The sequence below is a fragment of the Chanos chanos genome, chromosome 2 (assembly GCF_902362185.1).
Source record: "Chanos chanos chromosome 2, fChaCha1.1, whole genome shotgun sequence".
NCBI classification, from domain to species: domain Eukaryota; kingdom Metazoa; phylum Chordata; class Actinopteri; order Gonorynchiformes; family Chanidae; genus Chanos; species Chanos chanos.
In genome coordinates, this window is record NC_044496.1 from 10,338,772 (window position 1) to 10,363,618 (window position 24,847).

General features: G+C 40.9%; 1 protein-coding gene across 1 annotated transcript; it reads left to right on the forward strand.

Annotated features, from left to right (window-relative positions):
- The first annotated feature begins 1,156 nt into the window (after positions 1-1,156).
- shcbp1 (SHC SH2-domain binding protein 1) lies at positions 1,157-17,011 on the forward strand. The gene is made up of 13 exons (XM_030794197.1): positions 1,157-1,349; positions 1,874-2,059; positions 2,209-2,324; positions 3,492-3,700; positions 4,215-4,310; positions 5,238-5,468; positions 6,504-6,681; positions 8,154-8,274; positions 10,215-10,346; positions 10,923-11,041; positions 12,747-12,833; positions 13,497-13,638; positions 16,674-17,011. Exons 1-13 carry the CDS (start codon positions 1,157-1,159, stop codon positions 17,009-17,011), a joined length of 2,148 nt encoding a protein of 715 aa, XP_030650057.1.
- Positions 17,012-24,847: the final 7,836 nt, after the last annotated feature.

Below are 24,847 nucleotides of genomic sequence, written 5' to 3' on the forward strand. Positions count from 1 at the left end.
GTGGTTTGTTTCAGAAGCTGACTAAAAACTAAGCCTGAAAGCTGTCCACCCAGTTAATATCTGGTGAACCCCTGGGGCTCACATTCATCTGAAAAACCATACCTCTGTGTACATGGCTCTCTGCTGCCATCTTCTGGAAAGAGGAATAGCTTTCACTTTTATTATCATAGCTCTGATGTTCTTCATGCGCCTCATGTCAAGTACTGGTGGACAATAAAATGTTAAATGTAATAATTTTTAACATGACAAATGTGTTTGGTGTTTGATGGTTTAGGTTAGGAACTTGAAGATTGTTTACTTTCATTCACATTAACATGCTCATTCTGATGAATGTGACACTAACACTTTTGGACAATTTGCATGAATAACCAGTATCAAGGTTAAACCTGTCAATCCGATGTAGCCTTTTACAAACAACTGGAAGCTTGTGAAGTCTTTATGTCCCACAAACCAGTTAACTACTAATTACAGACTAGCTTTGACATCTGAGACAAGGGTTGTTTTTGTAGGGACAAATTTAACACATAATATCTGTGACTTGTCCCTTTAAAACCATGCCTGACTGGAGGACCTTAACTCATAGTGATTTATTAGACGCAACAATGGCAAGTCACACTTTTATCAAGAAATTTACTGATTCACAACAGAGGAATAGTGGTGCTAAGAGAACATAGAAAATACAAGTTTTGGGAATGTATGTTTCAGAATATTGTTTTTTCATCCTAGCTTTCAGACAGATTCCACTTATGTTGTTTGGACACAGATGTTGTATCATATTACTGAGTTGGAACTGAGAATAATTTGTGGTTTACATGTCTTAGTTTCGCCTTGATGTATATAAAACAAACGATTTTTGACGCCCATTGGACTTTTATTGTAAAGTTATATAGCCGGAAGTTTTCCAGCAAGACTCATTGTTCATTGGTTGCAACTTGGTAACTCTGCCCCTAAATGGGACGGCCGACATTACGAGTCTTCTTATTGGTTTCCTTACAAGTACCGGGGAAATTTTGAAAATACAAGGACGGGTCGCTTGTGAAGTTGAAAAATATACTCTATTCCAGTTGTTGACGGTTCTCCTCCGTATTACCTTATCTGGTACATTTTGCGGGGTTCTTCTGATCCTGAATTTCTGCTTTAGGAAGAAGTTGTTAGGATGGCCGAAAGCGTCGTTGCTTCGAATACAGAAAACGAAGTTAAAGAAAACGGGGTTGAAAATGGCAACGTAGATTTCGCTGTCACAACACCTAGAGAATGCCAGCCAGAGGTAAAAGTCGATATAGAGTCTGAAACAGAAATTGAGGCAGTGCGCAGTGAACTTGGACAAGATGTTCTTCGAGTGTCTAAAGGTGTGTTAAGTTAAACTAACTGCCTTGTGCTTATCTCCACGCAAAGTGGTTGTGATTTATGTGGGCTCATGCTAATTTGTGCTATGTTTTTGTTTGTTTGTTTTTAATAACAGCCAGTGTCCCCAGCGAACTTACTTTACTGCCGCATTGCGTATGAATAATACATGTGGAGTTACACAAGCAACTGCTCTACCATGTCGTTAACAGCATGGGATCACTGTCATTTTTTTCTTTATTAAGTCGAAGGGCAGCTAATGTGAAATGCTTGGACTCATTGAATGCCGTGGCCTTCAAGGCGGGAGGTGGTTTCAATCTAATTATCTGTTAACATTTCCCCCAATGAGCAATACTGCAATCGTTGACAATACCATGTGACCTATTTAATACATTTTGCCTGCAGCATAACAATTGGTCCGCCAATCCTGTTTTTCTTTTCTTTCTTTCTTTTCTTTTTTTTAAACACGGATTCACATAGAAACAGCGTATTACTAAGCACTTTGTGTTTGCGTTTTTAACTCTTGAAGGCTTGTTTCAAAACGAAGAGGAAGATGATGAAGACAGTGGTACAGATTACCTCAACGACGAAGACAATCGAGGCACTCATTTGCAACGTGCAGAGCGTGAAGGGAATGCAGGATTACCAGACACTTTCCAAACCAACAACCTTTTATTCTACGAGAGATTTAAAGCCTATCAAGATTATATGCTAGGTGACGTAGATCTCAAATGTTTAAAATGTTAAGAAGGATGTGAAATGAGTTAGGGTAACTTCTTTATTAATTCACATTAATACACATTTATTTAAGTTTAGACGTGCTTAAGAAATTAACTGTTGATGTAAACAATATTTTTTAATCAGGTGACTGTAAAACATCAGAGGTTAGAGCGTTCACAGCTGACTACCTGGAGAAGATCGTGGAGCCGTGTGACTGGCAAGCCCTGTGGCGCACTGAGGTGTTTGACGTGTTAGTTGAAGTAAGGCACTTGGACGCATTCCACACTCTCTATGGTGACCATTCGTTTAGTAGTAGACCTTCAGTAAAATGAAAATAGTCTATAATATAAAACTCTGCTTTATTTGTGACACTATTTATGTTGTCGATCTGTTTTCCTTGTATTCTGTGGACAGAATATTTAGAAAACCGAGGAGTACTTTTAAAAACAAGATCAAAGTAGAACTAGTTATGGAGATAATACACCCCCTCAAGGCGGACACTTTATTAATTCTAATAATGAGCTGAAGGATTTATGACCGTGATGGATTTGCGTTCTCGATCAAGTTTCTTCTGCAGAACTTAATGAAATCTTTGACTTTGTGTCACTGTATATTCATATAGCCTTTCAAATCCTTCGTGTCACCTAACACAAAATTAATCCAACACGCGAACGGCTGACAGTCCTCAGACTTTTTTTCCGTAATTAAAATTGTATTGAAAATCGTTCTGTTGGGTTATTTTCCTAATTTCGTTTTGTAATGCGCAGTCAAGCATTTTAGTGCGGAGAAATACATTTGAACACGTATACTGTGGAAGACGTGAAGCCGAACCGTTTTCGGTTCTTCAGCTAAATCCCAAGATAAATAAAAGGTGCAAGGAGAAAGAAGGGTATGCAAGTCTTTATCAAGCGCTCAAAATCATAAAATGGCATGCAATACAAACGAAACCGTCTTGCAGTCTAGTCTTGAAATAGGACATTTCATATGTTCTTGATGCTTACAAGAGTACCTTTGGTACAACTTGTAAGTAAAACATTTGCTCACAGTCATGACACTAATTGTGCAATAGAACTGCGAACCTAAAGCTCAGCTGCTAATGCATTGTTGCTTGTTGGAGTGTATTTGTATGACTAATGTGTCCTTTCCCAGTCATTTGCACCAGCTACCAGCCAAACATCTTCTATAGAACATAGCAATAGAGAATTTTTTTGTGAAGACATAGACCAACTGTGACTGTAAGAGCAAAAACACGGTTTTGTTGAGATTTAGAATGAAGTATAGAGTGTTTGTGTCTGGCTCTGGGCAAACTCTGTTACAAAGACCCTAACAGCTTGTGAAGAAAACATAGTGACTTCCATAGCTTTGACTGACTGTGAATAGAATGACGCTATGATCAGTGTATAATGCCCATCACCTGTGTTTTCCAGGTTGTGGATGTGGACTATAAGGATTTCAGGGCGAAAGTTGACTTGGTGCTGCCACTGCAATGTGAAACTAGAGGTTGTGAGCTGACAGAGGAGGCCATGAAAGCTCTTTTGGAGGCCACAACGCACAAAGTGCCCCTGCAGGAGCTCCATGTTGTCTTTGATGAGTCAGGCGAATTTGACCAGACTGCTTTGGCCCTGGAGCACCTAAGGTCAGATTCTCTTATGAAGGAAACTTGTGCTTTGAAAGTAGATTTTTTTTAAAGTGCAAACATGCAAATATCCCTCTTTTTTGTTTATCCCTAAAAAAAAAAAGACCACTTATTCTAACCCTGTAACTGCTTGGTGCCAGTCAATGGAGGATACACTCCTCTTCTAAGTGTTTGTTCCTCTAAAGGTTTCTATGACCTGTGGGAGTTTTTGTTCTGTCACAGTGGCTTCAAGCATTTGCGGTGGGCCCCTGTCTTAGACTGGCTTAAATTCACAGTTAGGCAAATGAATGTAGAGAGAATGTGAAGCAGTGAATGAAGTTAATAGGTACACTCAAGACTTGTCATTTATGTGGAGTGCTAGGGGGTGCATGTAAATGCTTTTGGGTTTTTCGGGGTGGAGATGCGCTGAATTAACTGGTTAGTCCAGTTTGAGGTCGGTTTCAGGTGATCTTTTTCTCATTCTGCCGCTTTCACCAATTTCATACACATACTCTCTCTCTTTTTCCCTTGACAGGTTTTTCTACAAGCATATCTGGAGGAAGTGGGATGAGGAAGATGAGGATGATGATTTTGATTACTTTGTTCGCTGTGTAGAGCCCCGTCTCCGACTGTAAGTGTCTGTGGAGAATCATGAGATTGGCTGGAAGGATCTCGTCTGTCTGTTTCTGCTTGTCTTCGTCACAGACACATTGAATTCACAGTGGGAGTAGTTCACAGTAGTTAATTGTAGCTTGACTAAGTTCGGGCTATGCTGATAAATACAGGTGTTGCAGAAACAATCTGCCAGTGGAGCTGTCACAGCCCTGTTTTTTTTTTCTGGACCTTTGACATGTCACATATAAAATTCCTTATAGGCTGTGACAGATCCCTTTTGGCAAACTAAATCCATCTGTCCATCGTGAAATTAATGGATCACCAGTGTTTCCCCAAGAGGCAATCTCAGTCCGACCAGTCTCCTTACTATCAGTCTACATTTTTAGTTTGCATTTTGTCATAATTCAGAAATCTTAATCCAGTCTCTCAAGCAGTTCATAATAAGGCCACAAGATGGCAATGTTTACTTGATTATTGTATAGGCGTATCAATTGGCACATTCCCTAATTCTGATGCTAGTGGAGATCTTCTAGACTTTTACTTTGAGTGTTTTTAACTGGATAAGGGGTTCACGATTTCAGCTTTGGGTTGTCAGGGTTTCAAGTAAAACGAAAATTCTCTTGCTAAGTATTTTATTCCAGAATGACTGGCGACACATATCTTGATCTGGCGTGTTTAAACAGCAGCTGACAAGCAGTCAATCCTAGATAAATGTCCTGAGGCTTCATTTTTACCAGAGTACACTCAGACCTACCCAGTCCCACATTTGTAGATTGTGGTCAAATGAAACCACAAGACATTAGGTTTGTGGAATGTTGTCCCCATTTCCCTTTTGGCTGGGATTTAGTGCTTACACTCTCTGATGTAGGGCTACCCGTTAAAAAAAAAAAAAAAGACAATACTGAGGTTCTTGTTCTCTCTTTTCTGCCCTCCATCACTTTAGGTACTACGATATTTTGGAGGACAGGGTTCCTGCAGGTTTGGTTGCTGAGTATCACGCTCTCTTGGCACGTTGCTCAGAGAAGTTTCAGGAATTCTCCAGCCTTCGGAATGGGCTGAGCAGTGACTCTGACTCTGAGCTGGATAATGTCTCCATGGTGGAGGGCTTGCGCATGTATGAACAGATGGAGGCTCTCAAGCGCAAGCTGAGGATCATCGAAAACCCACTGCTCAGGTTGCCATCCACCTCTGTGTGTGTGTGTGCGTGTCTGTGTGTGTCTGTCTGTGTGTAAGAGACCTCAGTCGGCTAATTCTGTGAGACAGCATCTCTTGAGTATTTCAGGCCTATGGTATATCCCCATATTTATGAAATGTCCAGATATGGCTATTTCTGATGTTAATGAGGCAATAATGTACTTGAGAATGTGTCTTATGGGGTTACTGCCGCATAGTGCAGTGGTTGTTGGGTTTGAGGCAAAGCCAAGTACCCTTTGGCACCAAAAAGTGCATTTGTTAATTTTACATATCCTCAAGAGCATTGATGCATTTATACAACCTATCTGCAAGTCCATTTAGATAATAATAAAAAAAAAAAAGATCTCTAAGTGAGATACAGAATTTGCTGTACAGCATGTAGAGAATTGGAATGCATCCAAAGTTGTGACACTTAGAGGAAAAAAATAAAATAGAGCCAACCTGTGTTACCTTGAGATACTATTTGAAAGAGTTGCTTCACAGAAAACAAAATAATGTGGATTAGTATGAAGAGTTATTCCATCTTAATGTCTGAGCTGTGTTTTGTTATGCAGTTCCAGCAGTGGAGTTCTGTTCAGGAACCACATGACTGGAATGTAGATTGACCAAGAGAATGAAAAAGCTCTATCAGTTTTATAAAGTAGCATACTTTTACAATGTTGCTGCATATATTTTTCCATTTTGAGTGACATGTGTTTGTGAGTTTCACTTGTGTGAGTGACTGAGGTCCAAAGTAGTACATCATGGCACTATGCTGAATACTAAAATTCCCCATTTATGTTCGATCTCCAACTCTCACTGGACATCGCTGTATATCAGCCTCCCATTTCACTCCCCAACACAAACCTACACTGACCAAATTACACTGTTCCACCAATTTTACCTGTCAGCCATCTCGCTGATATGAGTACCGGAGGGCAGTACAGTGGAAAGCCTGTGTTGGTGATATTTGATTGACAGCCCAGGGTTGCTGCTTTGTGCTGACCTGTGGTTGCCGTGTATGTTCTCTCTGCAGGTATGTATTGGGTTACAAGGTGAACTCTGGCCAACAGTCCTGCAGGGCCAAAGGTGTTCGTCCAACTGGGGGTAAGGTCATTCACGTGGTATGTGCCACCACCACTGTGCAGCAGTTACAGAGCCTGATGTCTGACAAACTGTGCCCAAAATACTCCAGCCAGGAGTTTGAACTGCAAGTGAGTCACCATTAGTTCTCTTCCTCTTTCTCTTGCTCTTTCACTGTATTCATGTATGGTTTGATTCACATGTTGTTGTTGTTTTTTTTTTTTTTCCTCAGATTTGTTAGATTTCTGCAATTCCCTGTGTCACTTTGTTGAAATATAAATTACTCTTTGATAGCTTCCATTTGGAACGAATCCCATGGCTTACAGTTCATATGAAATTCATAAATGAGGCGGCTCCAAGCGGATGAAAGAAAGAGTGTATTTATTAGATTTGTATTGCTGCATTAGAGAGCTGTTTTAATGTGAAACACCATACAGATTATCGGGCTAATTCCCTTCTGTTAGTCTTGGACTTGATTTCAGAGATGAAAGGCCTGATCTCCTGGCCCTACATTTCCACATGGCTGTTCAGCGTATAATGAACCCAGCACAATCTCCTGTCAGACTCACTAGAGCGTGTTCAATAGTAGTGATCGGTAATGCGGCCATTGGAGTATGTTTCGTAGCAGTGTTCAGTAGTGTGTTAAGCTGATGATTTGGTCTAACGTGGGGAGATTTGTAAGGTTTGTTAACGCTCTTTTGTGTTTGGAATTTTTATTTGATCCCTCTCATTCAATGTGTAGTCATATCCCCCAAGGACTTGTAAAAACAGTGAGTGTGTGCCTGTTTGTGCTTGAGTGCTTCTTTGCTTCAATTCTGCTGGGATATGATGAGTGAGGTTTGTTTAGCTGTCTGTGTATGTGTGTGTGTGTCTATGTGTGTGTATGTGCGAGCACAGGTCTGAAAGTGTTTTGGTCTTACATGAGGAATCAAGAGGATATAGCCAAAAATCCATATCACAGTACCTCTGCAATGATGAATACAGATGCAACATACTTCAATTAAAAGAAAAAAATACAATATTTGTAATAAATAATTACCAGTAGTTTTGACTGTTGAGGAAATGAACCTTACATGCAAGGGGTCTCACCTGATTCAAGAGAAAACAAACCAAGACATAAATTTTTCAAAAACATGTTTTTGCTTATTTTTAATTCAATGTATCTGTGCACACTATTTAGAAGAAATGATGGGGGGGGGGGATTGCACTCCATCTATTTTTCTCTATTAATTAAGCTGGACTCGCTGTACCACTTGGGTAAACTGGCTGCAGGCAGACAGATGTGTGGAGCATGACTGTCCTTGGCTGTTATGGTTTTCACTGAAATCAAATAGCATATTAAGTACACTTCAAGATTCTTTAGGCTATATGCCTCATCGGGGCAAAAGCAAATACAGCATCGATAGGACAGGCGTTTTGCCGAGATCAAAGCATTTCATGGTCTAAGATAAATGATAAAATAACCAATGTAAGACAAATTGTAATGGTAATAGGTCCGTAATAACATTGATTGTAAGATGTTCAGAACATCGTTCTTATCTAAATAGCCGGTAAACTATTAGATAAAAGATTCTAAATTTGTGTGTGTCTTTGTTTCAATCAGTTCCACAGTGACCCCCTGCTGGCAGTGAACGCATGTTACGAAGGTGACGTGGTCATTGTGTGTCCAGGTCACTATGATGTCAGCAGTTCAATCAGCATTTCAGACTCTATCGAAGTTGAAGGTAACTAAAATGTTCACTACTTCACAGGTCAAGCAAAAGATCTTTATGGTGGAGCTAAAATACTAATGTATGGCTGTACTGATAAGGGATCCTCCTCAGGAGGCTGCTTGACTAGCGTCTGCATGCCCGCAGTCTGACTGGAATCTGTCACGGATTAGCGTGGATGAGTATGGGCTGAGATTCTGGAAAATGTGACAACCAACACCTCCAGTGGCATATTTAAAAATAACTTCTTGTTTGGTTGTTTTAAAGGTGTTTTGATGAGGTTCTTTAGAGGCGTGCAATGTGTAAGTCTACCCACCGTTTGTCACTCACTGCTTTGGCCTAACGACAGCCAATTTTTGGCAGTCAAAAAAAAAAAAAAACAGCTTTGCAAATCTCGACATTTATGTACATTTATACTAACTGGTTAGAGAGAATTTTGTTTAAGGTTTTGTCATATCCACCCATCAAAAGATTCAGGGGAAAAACAAACTCCATTTCTATGGTTTCTAATAAAAAAACAGTAAGACGGTCCAGTTCTGATCCAGAAATCATCATCATCATCTGCTGTGTGTTCCTGGTCCACTGGTGGGCCTGTGTATACTAAAATGGATCCCTGGATCGGTGTAAAATGAACAGAGAGCAGAGACGGAAGAATGGGAAAGCCTGTAGAGGTCACTGAGCTTGACTGTGCGGTTAGCGTCTCTTAATGAGAGAGAGGGATGATTTTTAAAAGCATTAGGAGAGCATCAGCATGTGAAAGGGGCGAGGGTGGATAGGTCAGGGACAAGACGCTGTGCCAGTCTTTTTATGCAAATAGTCAACCTGCAGAGTCAGATAGTGAGAGTCAACACTGAGAGAAGGAGGGAGAGATAGAAAGGGGGAGGGAGGGGAAAGGGTGAGAGAAAACTGTTTAAGTAGGGAGGTTTGAGCGTCTGGCAGCCCCTCTCCTGCCACGGCAGGGAACCCCTGAAAGGAGAGATAACGACAGCGTAAAAGAGAAGAAGACTGTTGGCTCCGTATTACGACAGGCAAGAAGCAACTCAATTAGAGCAGCACTGGATTACCATAATAGAATTCCTCTGCTCTTGCCCAAAGGCTTCTGATATTTAGCGAGAGCAGCTGCTTCACGACTGCTGTTTTATCTCAGATTGTTTGTGTTTCTTGTTTAGGATGCATACTCGGTGTGTGTTTGTGTGAAGAGTAACCTGTTGAGACGTTAAGAATTGGTTTTCTGAAGACAAAGCAAGCCTGTGATATTTAGCTTCTGTTTTTCCATACCAGAGGTAGCACATCGCTGTCAATTATGATAAAGTATCTGTGAAGGAAATGTGGCTGGCTGAGTGACCTTATTGATCAATATTCAACCCTGGGTGTTTTTGAAGCTGGTTTATGAAAACCCAGTCAGGGTGGTGAGGTCCCTTTGAGCATTGTTAGAAAGCTCTGGAAAACACCTGTGAGGACCAGCTGTCAGAGCTCTGGCAGTAATGAAGCTGGGCTGTCAGGATGCTCCACTCCATCAAACCCTCAGGCTCTGGGCCGCTTCTGCTCTGACCTGCCACTTGACATGGAGCAGCTCTGTGTCTGAAACGGAGATTATTTCAGACCTTCCGTCCAGCTAACGCTTCCACTTACTTCTGTTGACTGAGTACAATTAACTGTCACTTAGTGAGACCAAAATTGACTCAATCCATTCACATGTTATGGCCATCTGTGTGATGCATTTGAAAGTGACATTTTACTTGTTGAGAATTTGACAAGTTTCATTGTGAAATATAGAAAAATGACTTATGTTCTTATGATTTTATGTTCTTTGTAAATTTGTCTGCTTATGTTTCTATATGTGCTCACCTTTTTCTACCCATAGGGTATAGGCTGCTTATGTTTATTTATATATATATATATATATATATATATGCGCGCGCTCAATATATATGCTCACCTTTTTCTCGCCGTAGGGTATGGGCTGCCAGATGAGGTGGTGATTGAGAAACGCAGTAGGGGTGACATTTTTGTGGAGTCTACAGGCGCCGACGTGAAGATCTCCAACCTTAAGTTCATTCAGCATGATGCTATAGAGGGCATCCTATGTGAGTGCCCACAGCAAAACTCACAGATCCCTCTTCCTGTGTGTCACAACCGCTGCCCATGCCGAGCTGCTTTTTAATTATATTTCTTGGGGGCCTGTCACCTACACGTGCACACATGCACGCAAACACCAAAACCTCCTGAAGCAAGCCTGGCATCAGTAACAGGTCTGAAATGTCTTGACAGTGAAGTGTTTTCGTTGGCCAGTCTGTTTCTTTCCCTGAGAGTGAAGGAGACAACAAGAGAAGAATGAGTCCTTTTTTTTTCTTTACGTTTTACTAAACTGTCATTTGACAACGCAAAAAGAGAGCTACTGTACGTCTTATAACTAGGACACCATTAAAAAGCCTGGCTGAGAGGGCTAAACGAATTTTAGTTGTTCAGTTACAGCATTTGTTTGTCCTTGTTAAACTTGTATGAAGCACACGGGTTCACTATAGATCTGAAAGTTGTTTAAAGGTCAAATCAAGTCCAAGCTTTACTGCATATACTTTTTTTTTTCTATGTTTCATCATGTCAAAACATCTCTCAACTTTTTCACTTGTCCTTTGCTTCCTCCCCCTCTCTCTCTCTGACAGGTGTGCGTCAGGGGAAGCTAGAAATGGAAAATTGTGTCTTGCAGTGTGAGACCACTGGCGTAATTGTACGAACATCTGCCCAGCTTACCATGAACATGTGTGACCTCTATGGATCAAAGGTTTGTCAAACACTGACTGTGCTCGCTGGTCTATGTGCTGTGAAGTCTGTTTGAAGTCTGGCACTAGAAATGCTATGTGCTTACATCTTTGACTGTTGAAATAGGTTCACCTTTGATGACCAGGCACTATCCATATGGTTATTATTGTACCTTTAGTGTTCACAATACGAATACTTTATTGATGATGGGGGGAACTCAATACAGTAGCAGCAATACAAAAAACCCCAAGTAATAGTTGTTGAATGATTAAATACAATCTAGGTGTTAGAAAACAGTCCAGCTATACAAGGATTATATACAGAGCAGAACTGTACAATGTACAATATACAATACAGTGCAGATAAAATGTCCATAAGGTGCAGAGAACAGTACCACAGTCTGAAGAGTATGTGGATGGAAGCACAGTATATATACAAAACAACGTACTGTGTATGATGTATACAAGTGGTGAATGTTTAGGTGCAGAAAAGTTTCAAGTATAAGTAAGATTGAGTTGTATTCAGATTGGTGGTGCTTGTGATGAACTGGAAAACATAGTGCAAACTATGGTGGCAAAAGTGTATTGCAATACAATAGTTTGTAGGGCAGTTATAGACAGTTCCTTGCAGGAATCCAGCTGGCTGAGTCACACATTGTTGCAGGAGGCATTGTAGTGGCTGACAGCAGCTGACACAAAATAGCATCTGAAACACTTTGTGTTGCACCGTAGGTGGATAAGCAGGGGTCTCAGGAAGTTCCTGAGATGTAGAAGCTCGCTGTTAAGGGGGTGGAAATTGTTCGCGCGGGATGGCACACAGCTTGTAGGTCATTCTTTCCACCACTGTCTCCACAAAGTCAAGGCTCATTCACACAGCATAGCAGGCCTCGCTACCTCTTTTGCTTTAAGGCTGCTTCCTCAACACAATGCAGCAAAGAAGGCCATGTTGGCCACTGTGAGCAGCTTGCTGCACACATTGAAGGACCATAGCGTCCTCAAGAAGAACAGCCTGCTTTAACCTTTGCTGAAGAGTGTGTCAATGTTGTCCACCCAGGTTGTCATTGACGTGGACCCGCAGTTACTTATAGGTGTACTCCCCTTCACCCTGGATGGAGACAGGTGATGGTGATTGTGCTTTGCCACTCTGGAAGTCCACCACTCACTCCTCTTTTTTTATTTACTGATGTTGAGCTGTAAGCAGTTCTCCTGTCACCACTCCGTGAAGCCATATACTAGCATCCAGTATTCCTCCTCTCCCTCTTCGATGCATCCCACTATTGCAGAGTCATCTGAGAACCACCGGGGATGGCATGAACCCAGTATGGATCTGAGGAGTGAAATGAAGGGGGTGACATTACAGCTCCCTGGGGAGCTCGTGTTCCGTACAGGACGATCTTGGAGAGGTCGTCTTTTGACTGGACGAACTGTGGCCTTTTGCTTGGATAGTTAGTGATCCAGCACACCAGGGCATTGTCCATGTGTACGACCCTGAGCTTCTCCCCTTGGTCAGGCCTACTTGTCCTACAGCTCTTTCATGTACTCAGGTTTCTACTGTTGCGCCACTTCAGTATTTAGTCTTTGTTAAAGTAGGAGGCCTCAGACCATGGCCATTTGCATGTAAGTATCACTAGCCAGCTCAGCACAGTGCTCAGTAACGTGGTACTGAACCTCCTTAGTATTGATGTGTAGTGTGGATAGGCTGATGGTTCCTTTTGTTTTGAATTACAGGGTGCAGGCGTGGAGATCTACCCTGGGAGTGTGTGCAGCCTGTTGGGGAACGGTATCCATCATTGCAAGGACGGGATCTTGATTAAGGTGAGTTAGATGGATGTGTTCCAGAGTCTATAAATGACTGTAGATTAGCCTGGCTCTTGTTCTGCTCCCTCAATGCTAGCCTGGTTACCTTGGCAACCGCTAAAATCCTACCAGCCCTGCCTTGCAAAGCAGTTGCATGTAAGAAATCTCTCAGTTCCTAATAAATGATTCAGAGGATTAAAAAAGGGTTTAAAAAGCCATAGGGAGTCCTGCTTTTCCTGTGTGTTAGCTTAGCGGGTGTTCAGGTGCCACAGTGGGATTTAAACATTCTCTATGACAGTTTTAAGCTGACTCCTCACTGTGGCCCCTGTTCTTACTGCCTTTTAAAGGCTGATACTTCAGATTAGTCAAATATTGTAATTTCAGTATTTGTCATGTTTGCGCTCACACTTGCAAGTTGTCTTTTCAATGTATAAATTATGTACTTAAAGAAAGTCAGAAAATTTATACTTGAACACACAAATACACATCTCAACAAAATGTCCTCCTCAGTCGTATCTGTTTTCTTGAGGTGATGTTCATATACCTCTCCTGCCTCACACTCTGTGATCTTCTGTTGATGCACTCAGGCTAGAAAGCTACAGCTTGTGTGTGTGTGTGTATGTGTGTGTGTGTTTGTGTGTCTCTGCTGACTGTTTACTCTCCCCCATCTCTCTTTGGCAGGACTTTGCTGATGAACTGGACGTAATGCCAAAGATCACCATGGTGAATAACGTTATCCATAACAACGAGAGTTATGGCGTCATCTTGGTCAAGCCAGACGATGCTGCCGCGGGAGGTCAGCCCGTTGAGACCAGTCCCGCAGGTACACACCACGCTTTCTGTTTACATGCCAGAGTTCACTCAGCTAAACCGCACAGTGCCAAATAATCTCTGACATGTCCAAATCAGTCTTGAAGGAGGACGGAAGCTATTTTTAGTTGTCATAAACGTCTGTCGGTCTTTCTGTCTTCCCTATCCTACATATCTTACCTGTCTGTCAGATTTGTCTATCTAATCTTATCTGACTGGTTAGGAGTGTTTTGCTGAATGAATAAACGTGTCTCTTAATGCTGTCCGTCTAAACCTAGTTCAAATTGGCTAGTATAAAAAGCTTTGCTGTGAGGTCACTGTGTGACAGTGATGTTCCAGAAACCAAGGCTTCCAAACAGTTTTAAACTTTTCTAATACAGCTGCAATGATGATGATGATGACGATGATGATTATTATTATTATTGTTACACTCTTAGGTGATTAGTATGGTAAAACTGACTTTTAATAAAAAATAATCCATCACAGGTATTTTAAGAGCTGCGTCTCTCGGAAGTTTTCCTCTCATCCTAATCTTTTAGCTATTATTGCTCTGCTTCCACATTTTGAGTTGAATAGAGTAGAATTACTCTAGTGTAAATAGTAATTATGAAGTAATTATGAAGATCTGTGTTCCATTAATGTCCCCAGAAGCTCAGAGATGAGTTTCACAAATTGGAGTACTCTCACTTTTTTTTGTTTCAGAATCAGACCAGTTTCACAATTTTTTTTTTTTAAAAGTGTCTTTGTAGAAGACTTTATAATACATTTGTGATATTTGAGCTTATCTTCAGCTTTAATGCTTTTGCTCTGTTTTTCTGTGTGTGTCTCTGTGTGTGTGATGTACAAAAGGTTAGGACTGCATGACCCAGTAATGTAAATAGCTAGACACAGGTGAACAGTCAGTGTCTGCCCATATGGACTGTCGAGGAACATCACAGGAATAACTCGAACTGTCTCTCAGAGGCTGCTCCGCTTTTGCTCAGAGTAATACATCAGTGGAAAAAAAAGTATTCATGTGCATAATTTTTTTTTTTTTTATTAAAAATGCCCCCTGGGGCCATGGGAGGGGTCTCTATTCCTTTCCTGCACCTCTTCAGAAAAATTAGCATTTTCATGGTGGTTTGGAGAAGAGGCTGTATTAAAGCGAAAATAAGCTCGACCTTCACTCAAGGGCAGCTACGAAAGAAAAGTGCTTAATTTCTAAACGAGACTCAAAGGAGGGTGGAGTGACTCAAAATAAGAAAGGGGGAGCATTCTCTTTCTCTCTTCTCTCTTTCTGGTTTTCTGTCTTGTTCTTTCCTTTTTTTAATAGAATATCTGGCACAGGCAGGCTCACTGCCGGAGTGAGCTTTCTCCATTCTCAGCAGATAAATGGGGTAAAATGACTGTAATTTTGAGTGTATGTGAGAGAGGGAGTGAGTGAGTGCTCTGGTGAGCAAGTGTCACAGAAAGCAAGTAAACCAAACCAACCTATTTGCTCCCAAAAAACAAATGTTTGTTTGTTTGTTTGTTTTAAATGTAATAAGACCTATGATATGTTTCTGTTCAGGTGATGTCAAGGTAACAGTGGTCATTACAGGCAATGTTGTAGAGAGAGATCTGTCCATTAAAACCCTCCTCTTATTTCTGTGGATGTGTTACAAAAATAAGAATGTGTTAAGAAGCAACCATTATCTTCCACAGTCTTTTCTGCAGCAGTTACTAACGCCTCAAGCTTTTTTGTGGTCTCTCTCTCTCTCTCTCTCTCTCTCTCTCTCTCTCTCTCTCTCTAATGAAAACAAAAGGAGTGGCAAGGTGGCTCATTTTTGTGTTATTAAATTTGATACGAATCATGCACCGGGGATATAGGATTATACTGCCGACATAAGCTTATTAGCACTGTTCAGATATGGGGATGAAACAGGTTTAAAACTGAATAGTCTTACAACTTCATTTCCCTTGTAGTCAGAGAGCCAGGGTAACATTAACACTTCAACATTTTGGTCATGAGCTCAAATTTTAATGTCGTTTATTTAGTACTTAAATGCAACGACAGCAAGATTGTCAAGACTTATGCTGGTAGTAATACCACTTGAATCCACTAGTGGTAAAGACAGGAAGGTAACTGTGACTCTTAATACAACAATACAAGACTTCCCTTATCTATTCCATTACTATTGTACAGGTTTCTAATGCCAAATGTCATCATTCATGGCTCATTAAGTGCAGCACAGAGCAGCGCAAAATGAGTTTAAATTTCTTTTACCTTTTTGAATGGCTTGTGGTTCCCTATGACTGTCAAGTGAAACTATTGAAGGAGGCTTATAGTCTGATGTGTCTTCAGATAGAACACGAAAATTACCTCTGCATTAACAACTCAGGTTGAAATTTTTCACACCTCTTTGAAAATTAGCATGTGATTGAGGCAAGTAGCGTTAAGCGGAGAAATGTTATTTTATTTGCAATTTCAGTTAAGCACTCTTGTGTTTGAGTGAAAATTAGTTTGAGGACCGAAAAAAAAGAAAAGGGCACTCATGAAAAAGGTGACAACACTCGAACTTCTTTCCTTGGAAATGGAATTCTAACTTGAAAGGGTGAGACTCAAATGGTTGTCAAATTTATGGGCACTGTGTCTATTCACAGTGGTTGTCCTTATCAGGGGTGAGCCCCTAAATAAAAGTGGTGAGGTTTTTCAAGGGCAGCATCACTCCATTTCATTTCCACTGAAATAGCCTAACCATTTTATATGAGGATGTAGTGCACTGACTGGGTCCATTCCATTTCTCTTTTAGTGATCTGGGCAATTTAGTCGTGTCAAGCATTGAGATTCAGCTTTTTAAACTGCACACTTTACATTACAACAGCATTCGTTCATGGTCACATAGTTAGAACCTGTGTAATTATGAATCTAATGTACTCTGTGCAGGGGGGAAAAAAGTGGAACTGTGTATGTTCACACATACTGTTAAAAGGACATACAGTAGTCATGGAGATGAAAATTTCATAGAGTAGTTGACTTCATTTCAAGAGCGACTTCAAATTAAATTATATCCGACTTTTTCTTTTCAGATGAGCAAGAGGAGGAGGAGAAAGAGGGAGGCATGGATGAGGTGAAACCAGAGACTGACACGGACGGCAACATTCCCGTCGTCGTCATTGAGGAAGAATGCCCTACCCCAGCGCGCAGGAGTGGCATCCCTCCGGAATACACAGAGGGCAATGATGTCATAAAACAAGAGCTGGTAGCCACGTCGGCACGGAAACATCGCCTGCAGAGACTCCGTGCCAAAGAACCAGGAGACACACAAGCTGATGAAAACCTGCTCGCCCAAGAAATGTTCGTCTCCATCCACGGAAACCAGTTCAGACGTAATGGCAAGGGCAGTTTCGGCACCTTCCTTTACTGAAAGCTCTTCCGCGCCCTACGGCAAGCCTGCACGGACACTTTACACCTTACTGCCTGCCTTATTTATTTATCATGTCTTTACTGCTGCTGCACTTGCCAGCTGAAATGAATTTGACGTTTGTATCAATATTTGTGAATGAAATGAAATTTTAAGAGATTCTTTTTTTAAAACCTTACTGTCTTTTTTAAATTCTGTCTTGCTGTAGCACCCGTTTCAAATTACACAGTAATGGGCTTAGTAAAGCATGACTCACATTAAGAGTATCACTAATGTTTGAATCTGTAACAACAGTTTTGATTTTCTTTTGTGTTCATCTCATCACTAATGTCTTACTGACACTGTTGGCGTTGGTGTTAAAGTTATTTAACCTTGAGAGACTATCACATTGTTTTTTTTTACAGCTGATGGCTTGAGTGCACATGCCTAAAGCAAATATCACTGTTTTTTTTTTCTCACTGTATTATTTAGTAATAAAAGTAATATTCACCTACCCATTTGTAAGTTTTTTCCTAAATCTAGTACCTACATGGATGTCTGAGTAAGGATTTTGTAGGCGAAGAAGAGTTATTGATGTTCTTGGCTTAAGGGCTCACCTTTTGTGAAGCAAAGGCAATTGTTTAATTCCTGCTGATTAATTTCCAGTGGATTAAGGGTCCAGCAAAACCTCATTACGCTGCCGACAGTTTGATTAATTACATAATCCAGCATGTCACACCGCAAAAACGACACGTTTTTTCGCCTCCTATAAGAGGCTTCGTGTTGACCTGTATTACCCCAACTCTAAGTCTGAATAAAGCCATGCAGGTGGTAATTATTTCAATGAAGTGGGTAGGAACTTAAGAGAACAGTCTCTTAAAAAGGAGCAAAACTGGCAATGTGAAGTTTTAGATTTCACACACGAGCTTTCCATGTTGGACCTACTGAATGAATCAAGAAAGTACTAAAGACCTCCAAAAGATAATTCAGTTATTTAAGCATACACTTTGTCTTTCTAAATATCTCTGGTATCTTAATTATTGTTCTTCATTGATTTGTGACTCAGTGTTGATCATAGAATACCCAAACCTTTACAATGTTTGGCTCCTCTCTGAACAGCAACAGTTTCAAATGACAAACAAGTTACACATAACATCTGTGAAGCTGTCGTCTCTTAATGCCCACAACTGTCAAATAAATATATATTATGACTTTGACAGTGTTAGAACAACAATATTGCATAGAGGTTTCTGTGCACAAACATGCTGTCAGTCAGGTTTAATACAAGCTGTTGTATGTGCCATAATGTCATGTGTAGGATGTCTCATTTCATGACAGATGTAAAACTGATGTTTCTTATGCGTCTTTATGACTTTGTCAGACGGGATATGTCAGAATGACTCTGTCAAGTGTTAACAGGCACATCTGGGACTATTTGTGTGCACCTAATGTTTACACTGACAAAGTTTCACTGATGTTGGCTAGACAATACATTACATGAGTGCGCATTCCTGTGGTACATCTGAGATCTTGATGGGACAGTTCCTGAAATATTTCAAAGTGCCAGTTTTGTATCAAGATGTTTGTATGAATACTGGTTGAATTCCTGACCTGAAATTTTTTTTCTAAACATACGTCAACTTTCAAATGGCCCTATATTCAGAATCACCATTCGCTATGGAGGGAGCGTGTGACACATCAGTCAACTGAAATCAATTCAAGGCTGATGAAACAACCTTGAATAAACATATTCAGTGCTTTATATCAAGAGTGTCTGTCCAGTGCTAAAAACAAAACCTGTGTTACATATCTTTGAACAAGTACCTGTTTAGCAGAAGCTACGCATAGCATCGTGAAAAACTTGGGCCAGTGTGGGTTTGAACCTCTGTTGCCCTGGGCATGTATAACTTACTTTAGGGCCCTTCTCTGTAGTGCTCGCCATGAGTTGAATGTCTCTGTATAAGGTCAGTGTCTGTAGATGAATCAATAATGGGAAAAATATACACTTCTGGTTTTGAAAGGGAAAAAAGGAGCAGGGGGCCAGTACTGATTGATTTCTATCCTTCCTCTCTCTCTCTCTCTCTTTGACTCCAGTGCCGTATTGTAGATGTCAAGCAGTGAGAGGGATCGAAAGGAAACGGGGCCCCCTTTGTGACAATCGTTTCATCTTCAGTAGCAGTGTCAGAGTCGAGGAGGACCAAAGCCAAGGCTAGTGGCGTTGGAGGACATGGTTTGAAGTGATGTCCTTCAGAGCGGTGCGAACCTCACAAAAATCGGCAGGCGTCGTTTTGATGGATGGGCCGGCTGTCGTAGAGCTCAACGCTAACGTTCATCTTACAACACAAGGTTCTTAAACAGCATGACTCCGAATGCCGGAATATTTCTTCCTGTGCGAACTTCTGGACACTTTGCTGTCCCCCACTCGGCTCTGCTTGAAATATGCTGTAGTGATATACAGCCAGTGATAGTGCAACAATGCAATATAAGGATGTAGCAATAGCTACTGATAGTGTAATGTAATGACATATAAATGCAATTTACAACTTTGTAACAACAGAGTAAGTAAATGCGATGTACTGCCACGGCATGCAGACGTAGCTAATGGCAATGGAATGTCATTGTATGACAGATATATGTAATTAATAAGTAATTAATAGTGTGTAATGACATGCAAATTTAATTAGTGACAATATAATGTGTTGGTCTGTGGATGTAACAGTGACAGTGTGGCGTGATGTAATGATGTAAATGTTGTGACAATATGACTTGTTGGCTTGTGGAAGTAGTAAGAACATGTAGATGTGGCTAATGGTAAGGTAATGTGACACATACAAGTAATTTATAACAATAAATTATAAATTTTATTGCCTACAAGGGCTACATCTGATGCTGGGAATATACACATGAATAACTCCGTTTTAAGAGATTTTATGACTTAGGAAATGTTTTAGAACGAGTGCTAACTGGACTTAATTAATTTCTGTCGATTAACAAGGCCAGATTCATAGTTAAAAAGCTGGTAAGCTTCCACATGTCCGTTGGCGTTTGTATTTTTGTTTCCTCTCTGGCTTTTCTTAATCCCTCGTTCCCTATTCCTTTCGATCTCTCTTCTTAGGGAAAGGAAAAAAAAAGAAAGAAAGAGGTGGCGATTGAAAATTCTGAGAAACCTTCAATGGATTTGTGACAGAAATGGGAAATCATTGGTCTCAGCTCACAGCTTCTAACCAGGTCCAGCCTGTGCGTGATGGAGGCTGGACAGAAGTATTGAAGGAGAATAAAAGCAATCTGAAGGGAGGCAGTTAAAAGAGGGAGACAGTGCACATAAAGCCTGTAAGGAGAAAACAGAAAACCACCTGATGTCTGGTTTTGTCAGCTGTCCTCCTTTTTTTGTCTAATGTCTTTGTGTGAACTCTCTGAGTTCATCACAAGAAAAACTTTCTCTGTTTTTCTATCTTTTTTTTTTTTATCTCCCTCATTCTACTGTTTCTTACTGAGCATTCTGACTCTCTGTCTCTCTGTCTCTCTCTCTCTCTCTTTATCTGTTCTGTAGCAATAGAAATGCGGAGCATATACTGTTTCAGGTTAGCCAATGCCTCATCCATTAAAACCTTCTCAGGCTGCTAATTGTGTCTGCATGGAGGAACATCTTTTAAGATGTCCACCTTGCGTCAGCATAAAGATATGGGGCTTAGCTGAAGTCCCTGTGAAATTAATAAAGGAAGGGCAAGTGAAGACAGAAGACCAGCCCTCCTTCAAATTCATCCCTTTTTTTTCTCATTGTCAGCAGCAGACCATAGCTAGACTCCACTCAATGAATGTCTGCTGTCACTGAGCCAGAGAGAGAACTGAATATGTCAGACACATTAGGGACCAACTGAGAGATTTAAGGAGAATGTTTCCCCGTTTCCAGGCTGCTTTATTTGTCTAGATTTTGGTTGTAGTATAGTGTTGAATTTAAAGGTTCTATTTAAAGGATATCTGTGTGAACCATCAGATACAATAGATATAGGACAAAATAAGTGATGTGCAAAACTGAGATAAGTTATGAACTTTTCTCCCTTAAATATTGCATTTGGTGCTGTGGCCAAGACTAGATTTGCATAGCTGACTTATTTATTTCTTTATTTTCTAACCACACTGACCTGATTTAACCAAGATAGTAGTGCTTAACAAACATTAAGAAATATTCACTGGAGAAATCCTGCGCAGATAGGGCCTCTTCATCGAGTGAGTGAAATCTATACTTTATAAACCTTGACTCTTAATGTGTTTTCTATAAACACGATATGAGAGACTCCTCAAACATTCCTCAAATGGACTGAATAAATACCTCGGTGTGCTCGAAGCTCAGTCTTCCTCTTTTCTCCTCTTGTTTTACCAGTACAGAGATGTTCCATACAATAATTTAACACTTGTACAGTCTGTTATGTCGTTAATTGGGCTGTCCAGTGTCAGAGTCAAGGTGATAAATAATTGCATTTCGCACCACAGATATGAAATGTACCTACATTCAAATTTCTATTATTATGCTGCAGTAGTCAGAAATGCATCAGATTAAACATTAGCACTTGCAAAAAAGATGTAAATTTATCCTTTCACATTTGGCAAAAACAATTTCATGCTAAACAGCCTCATGTTTGATTTTGTGATTATCATGGAGTGAATGTTTATGCATACTGTCTAAAATCCACATGTTTGTGTCATATTGTACCGTATAGCAAAAATAAATTGCACAAATTCTTCTCATTGTCCCTGCCATACATCAAGGCATTCTCCTCTTGAAGGAATTTACTGTGACACATCCAAACTTTTCAAACTCCACTGAAGCAAGACACATTGGCTTAGTTTTAGCCAAACTAAGTTCGTCCTCCACCGATTCAACACCATCTGTGGGATTCTGGCACTTCCTAAAGCTCTTTGTTGGCATGGCAAAAATAAGGCAAAAGCACTTTGAAGGTAAAAAATCCGAGGCTATTTATAAGCTATGTCTCAGGTTAATGCAGCATTATTCTCGTCTGTAATGCGGTGAATGTTTGTGCAAACTACGAGGTGCGGGAGGCTTTGTTTTGAGAACTTAGAAAACATTTCACAGATGGTGGCCCATTTTCTTCGGGCCAATGAGATGGAGCCATTTTAAAATTCATTACGGAATCCTTCATTTGAATTTCTTTCATTGGCAGAACGTAAGGTTAGAGTTACTTTAAACACTTCAAATACAAACCCGTTCAAGAGAAGAAACTTGTCTCTGTCACAAGGCAAATTTATTTTCATAATAGTCCAAGTGAGCCATGATGGACACAAGCAAGCTGAGGGTGCTCAGACTGTAATTTCCACCTCCTGCTGTTATTGGACGAAAATAAATGCTTCATCAAATTCCAGCGGAGCATCATAAATATTTAGCTGGTTAACGGTGGATGGATGAGATATAATAATAAGTCAATGCAATAAGTGGCAGGCTGTTGTTAGACCTCTCCATCCCTCCACCTCTCCTGGTTCCTTATTTAACACTTTTTACTTGTCAGGCGTAAAAGGGTTGTGCGTGTGTGTGTGTGTGTGTGTGTGTCTGTGTGTTTGTGTGAGTTAGAGCGTCGGTGCACGTCGGAGCTAGACCCCACTGTGAGCACGGATCGATGAAGTCTGTACATTCTTGGGTGGGTCTTTCGCCGCAGTTTCCCAGCTTTAATGACTGTAATATCTCACACCATCTGTCATCGTGCATAGGCCCAGGCAGGGGTCCGTCACTGCCGTGCAGGATTAAGGCCTGTAATTGTCAGTTCTTGCTCCGTTGTTCCTGCCAGCCTGTTTTTGGATGCCACCGATGGAGCTTTAGACTACCCCCCCCACTCCAACATCATCTCCAACTCTCCTGCATATCTGACTGAGAGATAAGATCAAGGGACATTTTGGAAAAAAATACATATTCTTTAATTACCACACAAGCTGTGAATGCAACAAGCTTGATTCGCAGTTGCTACACTCTTTTAATGAATTCTTGTCAGTTTTCCTTTGCCAGAGTTTTGCTTTTGTTTCTGTGGTACTGCCTGTTTGTCCTCCATGCTGAGCGGTTTTTGAGGATTTGTGGATAAGATAACTTTGTGCTCAAGTTTTGTCAGTCCAATTGATAAAGTGCTTTGTGTAGATGGGTTCTCTGCCATCCAGTTATCATTTGCTATCTAATTTTGATGTGATGGGACAAAACTACAGAGGAAGAGTGGGTAGTGTTGAAGTTTGCTGCCTCACAACTTTCCTTCAACACATTTTATGGAATACTAAGATGACTACTAATGGTGTGATGGGGGCTGGAAGTTTTTCACTCATTTTTTTTTTGGAGACTTGGTCATTGATTAAACCACTTATTTTCACTATCACCCTATGCTATGTATCAGAACTGTGGTTATCTTTTCTTGGGTGCAAAGTCAGATACGATCACAATCCTCTACCTTCGTTGTTGAGATATAACCTTTAAAACACATCATGTGGATCTGGACATTTCTTCTTCAGAATTCAGCTCCAGAACTCTGCACTGTGGGTTCAAAGGAAGTTGTAGAAATGAGATATTTCTCTGGATACACCATCTGTGCGGTAAGACTGAGCTTTCAGTTTCTCCCCCTTAATCGAAGTCAAAGCAGTGCTTTGCAGACTTGAGTATAATTGGACCTGTTAGAGGCAGATATTCTAAAATAGGATCAGGTAGACTAACCTGACTAAGGATTGGATCCATTTTGACCACCTTTGCTGTTATTTAGCTATTTCCACTGACGTCTTTAAGAATTTCAGAGGTGCTTTATGAATCATTTAAGTCCAAGACCACCACTAGTGATGCAATTGCACCAATATGATTTCATAAACACCATGTGCCAAGATCACTGCAGGCTGCCCCATTAGAGGAGGTTGTAATATATTCAGTACAGCAAGTCAGCGAGACAAAGTGTTTCTACTGTGAGTGTGGTTTAGGGAAATCATACACAGCCTGTGGTCCATACAGTGCAGGCAGATGGAGATACATCCGTGAATATTAGGTGGGATGTTTCTCTCAGTCCCGGACTGCTGAATGTTTTTCACTTCCATTTTCCAACGAAGAGAAGATTTGCTGGAGAGTTGCAGTTCATTGATCAAACCAGAACGGCTCATGCAGACAGAGAGAGGCGAGCTCAAACCACAGCACTGAGATGGCACACGCAAGTACACAAGACAGCCTCAGAGAACTGCCTGAATCCCCTGATAAATGTGTTCTGAAATTGTGTGAATATCTGGCTAGCCATCTAATAGGCTTTTTGCGTTTTCATTTTGTTTGCCCCCACCCCCCCCCCCACCCCCCACCCCCAGCTCAGCTCTTTTAGTCTCTCTCTCTCTCTCTCTCTCTCTCTCACTCTCTCTCTCTCTCTCCCTCTCTCACTCTCTCTCTCTTTCTCTGCTCTCTTTCTCTGTCTCTCTCTCTCTCTCTCTCTCTCTCTCTCCCTCTCTCTCTCTCAGCTCTTTCTTTCAGGTCTTATTCATGCAGAATGTTGCCCAGTGCTCTGTTCCCACTCTTATTTCCCTCACTGTTTGCCTCCATTTACATGTCACTGCCCTGGGTCGTGCTCCATCTGCTGATTCCAAGCCACAGTGTCATGCTGAACACCACTACAATGATTCCCTGCCCTTTCGGGGTGTGAGGGGCCAGAACCACAGCGTTCACTCCAAATATGACTATCCATGATACTGTACCCAGAAGCAACACTTTAATCCACGTTTGCTGTGGCTAAAAGGCAGAGTTCTGTTTGTTTTTACCATTTTTACCATTTGCAGAACATCTCTAATGATATTCCAGATTGGCTTGTCTGTTTGTTTGTTTTAATTGAATGTCTTGTAGTGGCATCA